This window comes from Populus nigra, chromosome 7, assembly GCF_951802175.1.
Source record: "Populus nigra chromosome 7, ddPopNigr1.1, whole genome shotgun sequence".
In the NCBI taxonomy this organism is placed as follows: Eukaryota; Viridiplantae; Streptophyta; class Magnoliopsida; order Malpighiales; family Salicaceae; genus Populus; species Populus nigra.
Genome location: NC_084858.1, coordinates 7,658,827 through 7,669,267, shown reverse-complemented (window position 1 = coordinate 7,669,267; position 10,441 = coordinate 7,658,827). Strand labels below are relative to the sequence as shown.

At 35.8% G+C, this 10,441-nt stretch overlaps 1 protein-coding gene across 1 annotated transcript; it reads left to right on the top strand.

Moving 5' to 3' along the window:
- The first annotated feature begins 1,758 nt into the window (after positions 1–1,758).
- Positions 1,759–9,818, top strand: LOC133698732 (protein CHROMATIN REMODELING 25). The gene is made up of 21 exons (XM_062121764.1): positions 1,759–2,003; positions 2,735–3,115; positions 3,235–3,321; positions 3,437–3,677; positions 3,745–3,870; positions 3,971–4,027; positions 4,116–4,202; positions 4,824–4,919; positions 5,119–5,169; positions 5,598–5,672; positions 5,760–5,846; positions 6,214–6,305; positions 6,395–6,527; positions 7,016–7,135; positions 7,257–7,370; positions 7,477–7,560; positions 7,685–7,762; positions 7,847–7,905; positions 8,471–8,654; positions 8,749–8,847; positions 9,380–9,818. The coding sequence occupies exons 1-21, from the start codon at positions 1,822–1,824 to the stop codon at positions 9,791–9,793; spliced, it is 2,847 nt and encodes a 948-aa protein (XP_061977748.1). The 5' UTR covers positions 1,759–1,821; the 3' UTR covers positions 9,794–9,818.
- The last annotated feature ends 623 nt before the right edge of the window (positions 9,819–10,441 follow it).

The window sequence follows — 10,441 nt, the reverse complement described above, 5'->3', positions numbered from 1 at the left end:
AAAATACTCTATTAATTGTAAACCTAGATTAAAAAAATAATAGTAAGAGCTCATCTTTAAAACAATTATCGAAACATTAACATATTGCAGGAACCTAGTTTATTTGGATTAATAGAAATATATCTATATAAATAAAATTCTAAAATAATTTTTGTGATGCACGGTTTCTTTGTTGATTACTATAATAATTTTTGGCACCAAATTTTGTTGAACAACTTTGAAATAACTCATAATTATAATTTATACGATGGCTCATTATATAAAGGTAATGCACTATTATTAGAAGTATTTTTTTATTAATATGGGTGTCTAGGCCAGCTTGCACGTACATCAACTAATCCCACATGCCCTGAAGTTAACAACTATGTAAGCCTCCAGTGACAATCATATTAGCAACCACAAGGTTCAAACCTGAGATCACAAGAGGAGCAAACCCCTTAGTTCCAAGTTCTTATCACTGACCTACTAGATGATTATTATTATGAGACTTTGATTAAGATAGTGTTTGGTATAATTGTTTTTTCATATTTTAAAAATCTAATGATGCGAACCTCGTGATCACGTGGTCACACAACCCACACACAAAAAAACTAATTCTCAGAAAGTCAAGTAAATCAGGTTTGCTAGAAGTGTGACACAAAGATAACTTGTACCTAGGCACCAACACTATTGGAAATGGAAAACCCCCACCTAACGAATATTGATTCGCGAACAAGAAGTATAAGGATGACGCCACGAAGCCAGTAGTTCTTCGATAAGTCGTTTTTAGTTTTTTAGAGAACCATGGAAGGGAGATTATCTCACCAACACACACACACACACACACAAAGTGCGACAAATAAGAAGTTTTATTAATCTGAATTGCGTAACTTACATGTCTGGTTATGCCTTATTTATACTAACTCTAGACTTAAATAAACCCTAATGGACCCCCTTTAGGTGGACTTATATGAGACTTACTTACAATTGATTCAAATAAGTAATAATAACCTAAAGACTAAGAAGAAAATAATAAAAATTTAAAAATTACTATCCTAAAGATGCTAGAATCAGATTTGTCACCATTAAAAAGTCTCAAATAAACTAGAAAACTTGATCTGAAGGTAGAATTAATTCTGAAGTCTTCTTTCATTGTTGTAGCTAGGATGAATAAGGAATCCTTATAAGAAAATGATTCTAAAACATTTATGAATTCTTACCACACTTGAAAATTATGTTGCAGCTCATTACAAATCCTTGTAGAGCTAGGAGATTTCCAAAACGAGCTGCCACATCCCTTTTAGAAAAAGAATCCTAGCCAAATAGGAAATCTACAAGTTAAAATGAAGTAAATAACAAAATTCATACAACCTCTGTTGACCCATATTGAGATGCCTTCCCGAACTCTGATTGATCTGAAATTTTAACCCAAGGTAGGAAAACATATCAGGAGACTCCACGTAAAATTTCAGCTCGATCCAATTGTTAAATTAAGAATTATGACTGTTGTTGTAAAACTGAATAATTGCATATTTTATATCAAAATCCAAATTTAACCTTACCTGAATCGTATCATCTAATATCTAAAATAGATTTTTATAAAATATTATTTTAATATATTAAAAAAAAACATTTTAAAACCAAATAACCTCTCAACAACTAGGACATTTATTATCACAACAAGAAAATATTAACATTTTAATATTGTCTTAAAAAAAAAAACACACCTCCTTAAGTTTCCCGCCAAACCCCCCACTTTAAAAGAGAAGAAAGAAATAAATGCAAAGCTTTCTTTAAAAATCACAGACAAAACGATCTCTGAAAAAAAAACAAGCTCCTTCAATGGAAGACGATCAAGTAGAAGAAGAAGAAGAAGATAGTCTCTCACCCTCCGATTCAAGCGACGAGTACACTGTCGATCGCGAAGAAGAAGACGACGACGGCGAGGAGGGAGAGCGACGAGTGGCACAATATCCACAGTTCGATGAAGATCGCAAGTCGAAGAATGTAGACGATCTTTTGAGGTATCTAAATACCACAACAACATTATCTTAGTATGCAGCGATTTTTGGATTGTGTGTTTCGAATTTGGTTAAAGCTGGTTGTTCAGAAACCTAGGGTTTTTTTTTTTTTTGTTGTTGCTGGTGAAAAATTGATAAAATTAGGGTTTCTATTTTGCTTTTTATAGCTTAATAGTCTTGAAATCGAATGTCCTGTTTGGTTTCTGAGAAAATGCACGAAATGAGAAAAAGTTTGGAGACCTTTTCGTTTTGGTTCAATAGCTAATGCTGTGCCTTTTAACCTAGTGTTTTGTTACTTCTGGCGCTGAATCGATAACTCAGGGTTCCGATTTTGCTTTTATAGCTCAATTGGTCTGAAATTGTACAGTTTGGATTTTAAATTGAATTTTCTGTTTGGTCACTGATAAAAAATGCAGGAAATTAGAAAGATTTTGGTGTTCTTGAAATGTGGGTTTTGGTTCAATAGCTATTGTTATAAGAATGTGGAACTTCTTTCATTTGCATCGAGCTAATTGTTTATTTTATTGAATTTGAATAAATCAAAGTGAGATTTTCCGTTTGTTTGCTGAGACAATGGTAGGAAACGAGAAATAAGTTTTTTGCAGGATTCTGTTGTTTTTGCTCAAAAGCTCATTTTTCTCAAAATTTAGCTCTTTAATTTCAACAATGGAACTGTTTATTTGAATTGATTCTGCATAAATTAAGGTGAAATTTTGGTGATTGTGGTTTACCAGAGGCAACCTTGTAGTAAGGAGACAGTCACTGCTTCCTCGAGTTCTTTCAGTGACAGAAGGGGCAGCTATTTGTCGGAAACCCTTTAAACCCCCATGTTCCAATGGTTATAATGATGGAAATGAACAGCTTGCTCGTCGACTTTGGGCCCGGAAACGGTTCGTTCCATGGGGTTCTTCAAGACCAGTGTTGGTTGCAGTAACAAATATATTTAATGTACCAAGTGTGGTGGAGAACGAAGTAGTGGAGGAAAGTGTGACTTTGCCACCCGGTATTGATCCTTTGGTGTTGTGGCAACCTGAAGAGTCTGAGGATGGAGTTGGTAATTTGATGCCGATAGTGGTGGATCCTTTGCTTGTTCGGTTCCTTCGACCTCATCAAAGGTATTGGTTACAATGTAAAAGTCTAATATTTGCTTCTGATATCTACACAACAATTTGTGCATAAGGACTGCTCATAAATGAAATTTGCCATCTCTTGATGTTGTTGGCCATGTTTGCAGAGAAGGGGTTCAGTTCATGTTTGAATGTGTTTCGGGATTTTATAGCACTGCAAATATTAATGGATGCATTCTGGCTGATGATATGGGGTAAATTCCTTATTTATTTTGACTTAATCCATGAAGTGTTTTGCACTGTTTTCCTCAAGGGTGTTAATTTTTTCCTTGTACTCAAGGTCAGTGTTTTTTGGTCTTACTTTGGCAGTCTGGGGAAGACACTGCAGTCAATCACATTGCTGTACACTCTTCTTGGTCAAGGGTTTGATGGAAAGCCTATGGTTAAAAAAATCATTATTGCCACCCCAACCAGCCTTGTAAGTAATTGGGAGGCTGAAATCAAAAAGTGGGTTGGGGAAAGAGTTAAGCTTATAGCTCTCTGTGAAAGCACCAGAGAAGATGTTATCTCTGGGATTGACACTTTCACAAATCCTAGCAGCCCTTTCCAGGTAAAATTTGCATTAAATGTCCAGAATATTGTGGTAACGTTTGCTGAATTCAAATTATATCCCACAGGTTCTGATTGTTTCTTATGAGACGTTCCGGATGCATTCTTCAAAATTTAGCAATAGTGAATCTTGTGACCTTCTCATATGCGATGAGGCCCACAGACTTAAAAATGATCAGACAATAACAAATCGGGTATGGCATGTAGATGCTTTTGTTTTTCATTGAGTATTCACATCTGATGCATGCCAATTTCTTGTTCTTCATCTGTGTTTATTTGTGAACATTCTCATAGGCACTGGCTTCCCTGTCATGCAAACGCCGCATCTTGTTGTCAGGAACTCCAATGCAAGTGAGAAATATCTTCCGCACACTATTTATCTTAATAGTTATCACTTTTTCTAATATTTCATGATTCATATCCTCTTGCAACTCTGCAGAATGACCTAGAAGAGTTTTTTGCAATGGTTAACTTCACCAATCCAGGAGTTTTGGGTGATGCTGCATATTTTCGCCGTTACTATGAGGTGAGCTATGTTTTACCTTCAAATCACATTTTGATCCGTCAATTTGAATTAAATTTAAGATGGTTGAACTCAATATTTATTCTGTTTGTAAACTTGCTTCGTATTCATCTCTCTTTTTTCCATGCGTGTTGGAGAGGTGTGTGTGTGTGTGTTCATGAGATCTATGTACAATTGTATTATCATTGGCATGGCCATTTGTACATTGATATGTCTTTTGTCTTTCAAAAGTCAATGTTGTGCTGTTGGCTAATATTTGGGATAACTACAACCATTTGGCAGTTCATTTGTTCTGTGGTATAGATGATATATTATGTTATTAAGTTGTGAAATTCGTTTGCATAATTGATTGCCCCATTTTGTTAACTTGTGAGGCATCATCGGCAGAACAGTGGTATGTATTTAATAATGGGGCATACATGAATTGTTTATCCTTACTATAGAACATAACAATCTAGGAATAAGGGGCTTCGATTTTATTTGAATATGTGATGGTGGAATTTGTCTGTCTTAGAATGATTTGCATCAGAATTATTATACTAGTAACATGCTGTTCTTTTTCCTCTACCCTAATGGCATACATGCTTGTCATATTTTTTAACTTCTCATTTATAAATTATGAAGACACCAATCATTTGTGGAAGGGAACCAACTGCCACTGAAGAAGAGAAGAAGCTAGGTGCTGAACGCTCAGGAGAGTTGAGTGTGAAAGTAAATCAGGTCAATTTCATACTAATGTGGGTGCCACTGTAGAATCTAGCTTTCTTGAGAATCAGATCACTGTTTTCTGCTATTATAACTCCTGATTATGTAATGGTAAATAGCTGCTACATGCTAAATATGAAAGGTAATCTTTGTTTACTGTAAGGAGGAATCCTTTTACATCTTCCCGTATTTAATTTGAAAGTGTGCATTGCAGTTTATACTGAGAAGGACAAATGCATTGTTATCAAATCACCTGCCGCCAAAGGTATGGCCTTATCACGATTTCTGTGTGCCATTAGCACTTGTGAAAGTTGCTCAACATGTTGAGCAATATTTCAGCTCCCTTCCCATGGTTTTCTAACATATGGAAAGCTCAATAATTTAGCAGTCTGTAAATAGTTTATTTAGATAAACCTTCTAGATTAGCTTAGATTTCATCACTAGATGATGAGAAGTTAAGGTTACTCCGTGAGCTGTACATGTATTTTTCTCGACCAATTACATTATTCTTGCATTACGAAGTTTGTGCTCCTAAATTTTTAAATCTAATTGCTCTATGCAATGGAGTTTTTGATTTATATGTTGATTAAAGTAAATTTCTTACTGTTACTTCACCTTTTGGTTGTCTTTTTGTGCAGATAAATCCGAGTAAAATTTTGATATTTTTGTCATTCTAAATGTTCTTCCATGCAGATTGTAGAAGTTGTTTGCTGCAAGTTGACTCCTCTCCAGGCAGAGTTATATAACCATTTTATACATTCAAAAAATGTGGGTTTTATTGACACTAAGTGGTAACTAGCTTAACATTGTTCTTAGAAACTGATTTGGATTATTCTGTTACTCCTTTAACAACAGGTTAAACGGGCAATCACTGAAGAGGCAAAGAAATCAAAGATATTGGCCTACATCACAGCTCTTAAGAAGCTGTGCAATCATCCAAAGGTATAAAAAGTGTTGGAGTAGTAGTTATCCGAGGATTTTTGTATGTGTACTTGCAATCATGCACTACAGTGTGAAACTAGGCTGGAATCACCTGATTATAGAAAAGAATGGCTGGGATAAGACACTATTTCATATTATTATGTTTGGGAGAACAAATCGTTGTTTTCCCTTCTAATTTTAGGTGCTATATCATTTGTGTAAGACTCTTTTACTCCTTTCAAAACTTTTACTGTCATATTCAAATAAAGAAGTTAGTGGGTTGATTTTATTTATTTGCAATCTGTGGTGTTCTCTAACATTCTCATTTGATGTCTGCTCTGTGTTTAATTTAGAAAATATTATTGGTAATGGTCATTTATCCATGCAGCTTATCTTTGACACCATAAAAAACGGAAGTCCAGGAATTTCAGGGTTTGAGGACTGCATGCGCTTTTTCCCTCCTGGGATGTTCTCTGGAAGGTAAGCATTTATTGAGTGTTGTTTTTGTATGTATTCCACGTTCTACACTTGTGTCCTGACAGCAGTTTTTCTCTTCCAAATATTGCTAGATCTGGTTCATGGACTGGTGGTGATGGGACTTGGGTTGAACTGTCTGGTAAAATGCATGTCTTGGCCCGATTACTTGCCCATCTACGTCTGAGAACAGATGATCGCATTGTACTTGTCTCAAACTATACTCAGGTACGTTTGTTTTAGTTGATGATTCATGCTATTGTGGTATAGAAATTACTTTATTGATAGCAGTTTATATATGTACTATAGCCTCCAGTTTTCCAATTTGTTAGTTGATTCTGAATATCGTAGCTGATAATGCGTAAATCTTTCCTTCTCATGTCATTGCATTAGTCCAATGCGAAAGCAAGAACAGACTATAGGATAGTCTAAATATTGGCAGCATAACTTTTTATTTCTGAACATGTATCTTTTGGTGATTTTCTTGTAAAAAATAACCTATTAGTGTAAGGGTGCTGCACACTTACATTTCTGTTTTCTAGACGAAATAGATTTGGTTGCACTGTCAAACTCACTTAGAGTGATGTAAGAAGTATATTTATCATTGACAGCTTATTTCTACTGAAGCCATTCACTGAGCATTCATTGACCACTTTTTTCATGAAGCTGCAATTGATATTGTTTCCTCACGGTATAAAATTACTTTGATGCATCAGACACTTGACCTTTTTGCTCAATTGTGTCGTGAAAGAAGATATCCCCATATAAGGCTTGATGGAACCACATCAATCAGTAAAAGACAGAAGTTAGTTAATCGCTTTAATGATCCATCAAAGGTATCTTCTCTTTTCCTTCTACTTGATATGTCTGCAATTTAGGCTGTGTTTTCTGCTTGGGAAAAAGGGCAATCATCAGGCTTGATCACTGATCAATTTGTTTTAACTCAATATGCTGCAGGAAGAGTTCGTATTTCTCTTAAGCAGTAAGGCTGGTGGCTGTGGCCTCAATCTAATCGGTGGTAACCGACTTGTCTTGTTTGATCCGGACTGGAATCCTGCCAATGACAAGCAAGTAATGTTCTTTGGTTAAACACCCCCACCACAATTCACATAAGTTAGAAAGTAGTATGCTGATCTCACATTTGATTGTTTTCATGATTCTGTCCTCACATAATTAGGCAGCTGCGAGAGTTTGGCGGGATGGACAAAAGAAGAGGGTATATATCTACAGATTCCTGAGCACCGGAACCATTGAAGAAAAGGTTTTGATGAGCTGCAACTGAATTTATATTAAGAATATAGTCACTAAACGTTTTCCTTTCATCATTTCTAAGATAGTTCTGTCAATAAGCAACGCTGTGTCATTCTGTTTGCTGACTTTTGTAGGTTTATCAGCGTCAAATGTCAAAAGAGGGGCTTCAAAAAATTATTCAGCATGAGCAAAATGATAGCCTTGCGGCACAGGTTGTTTTTTTCTGCCACCTCTTTATGCTATTCAACTGAAGTTGCCTTTGAATTAAATGGTATTTAAAGTACATGCATTTGCAGGAAAATTGTCTTTCAACTGAAGATTTACGTGATTTATTCACATTTCAGGAGAATGTCAGGTAATTCATGTTGCATATGTTGAAATATTTTGTCATGATTACTTATGTGTCATTTTTGTATTTGGCAGTTTATGGTAAAGTTATTTGGGGTGTTCGGCCTTTGAAATTGTGCCTGCAATATTTGCAAAATAATCTAAGGATGTAGTGTTTTGGGTCGCTGTAGGCAAGGACTTAATGGACTTACAAAATGGTTTTGAAAAAATGTCACATCATTTTTAGCAATGAATCAAGCACTGGTTGAGAAGTGAAAGTGTGCAAAAAATTTCCTTCTCGTGTTCGTGTTGCAGTATGCAAGTTTATGCCAATGGCCAATTCAAGCTAATTGAAAGATTCGATTCTGAGATTTTTTGTATGTTCTTATGAAGCATCACCTTTTGTGCTTACTTTTATTGTTGACTTGTCATGTATCATGTAAAGCATAGCTAGTTCAGCATAACATGGTTCAGTTATATTATTTTCGTGTCGCTGAATTGCAGGTTTAAATGTTTATTGATATCACATTTCTTTTTGCTCCACTTATTCTCATGTTCCATCTACCTTTTAATGTCTTTATTTGTCAGTGTAGGTCTGAAATACATGTAAAGATGAACTGTGCCCGCTGTCTATTTTCTGATGGGGAACTTGAGGGCATAGGAGATGTAGATGAATCTACATATGAGAATTGTATGCCCAATCAAGAGGTGTTTGATATAGGTGGCTTTGCCGCAATTGCTGGATGCCTGGACAAGTTGAAGAGCTCAGAGAAGCAAGTCAGTCACCTACCAATCACTGCAATATTATTGGATCATAACTTTCAGATGTCCCACTTGATTTTGTTTTTTGTTCTTTTCCCTCAATTTTCAGGTAGGGACTCCTTTGGAAGAGGATTTGGGCAGCTGGGGGCATCACTTTCACTCGACATCAGTGCCTGATACTATACTTCAAGCTTCAGCTGGTGACGAGGTGTTCCAACATTTCCCCATATTTAATGTGATTCCTGTCCCAAAAAAAAAAAAAGACTTCCTCTAGGAATCTATTTGTTTTGGTCAATAAATTTCTGAAATATTTAAACCCTGATTATATAGAAAGTATTTACCAGCTACCAAAAATCAGAACTAGTCAAGCATCTATTCAGAATTGATGGTAGAAAAGTTGCGGTCAAAGAATGCATGTGCTCTACCATGTTTTACAACAAAGGGACTCATTAAATATGATTCAGTTTTCTCATCCTGCATATTGTGCGCTGTGAATCCATCCTAGATTTGTTTTTGGAGTTCATCAATGTTTTTCCCTTGATTTCTGCTCCCTTTCATGCTTAGTAGAACAAAATGCTGGTGGAATAAATTAATATATTGCATAAGTTCCGAGTGCAGAATTGAGCTTTTGTTTTCACAAAAAGTCTGATATACCACCATCACCTGTGACTGATCCTTCACATGCAATCTGCTATAGTTTTGGCTTTCCACTTGAAGGACTTATTATCATGTTCTTGCAGGTTTCTTTTGTCTTCACGAACCAAGTAGATGGGAAGCTTGTACCAATTGAATCAAAGCCAAGTCCAAGGGTGCTGGGGATAAAAGGGAACGAGAGCCGGCTCAATGATAAAGAAAATCTGGACCAAAATCCGAAGTTATCTCGTTATCAGAAACCACAACAATCTCTATCTTCCAACATAGATGTATCTCGTTATCAGAAACCACAACAATCTCTATCTTCCAACATAAATGCTAAAAAGGTCACACCATCTGCCTCTCTCATACCTTTGCAAAGACCAGGTGTGAAAAGGATGAGAACTCCTTTAAAGGGAATGGCTAATGCAGAATTAAAATCTAAACTCTCTTTTGGAAGTCAACTGCCATTGAAAAGACCATCTCCTTCCGATTTAGAACATGATGATAATTTTCAGTAAAATTTTTGCAGCACAGTTATTTTTATTTCTTTCCAGCATTTCATTCTCAATTGCTCATCAAGATAAACAGTGCTTCATGCTGCAAGTAAGCTTTCATCACATGCATGGATAAAACAATCAGGAGAACAGACAATTCACTTCAGAGCCAGTCTTTGACTTTGGTTATGGGCTCGTATGCTGAAGGTTTCAAATTTCATGTAGCTGAGAAATTAAGAATTATGCTCTCGTCACTGTTCAAGGTATTGAATAATTATTGGTACCATTCGTAGTGCTAAATTTAACGCAGTGTCAACTCACAAGGCTTTGGTGCTGATTCAACTGAAACTTGTTCCGCCCAATAATATTATTAATCATTGTTATGCTGAGTTTTCCCCCAGTATTCCTTGATTTCAGCAGCATACAGCTAAGGGCCATCAAAATATTGTCTAGTCAATGATAATTTCATCAAAGGACAGCTGTTTTTTCTACTGTCATTGCTTTATATTACAGCACACTAGGAGAGTTCATTAAAACGAAATTCGGGCACCCAATAAAGTGTAGAGCTTTTTTCTTGTTAGATTAAGAGAAACATTAAAGACAAAACTTTGCTAACAAGATGGGAGACCAGTTAGGAGACAGGTTCCGCCATGCCCATGAAGTAAGTCCAAT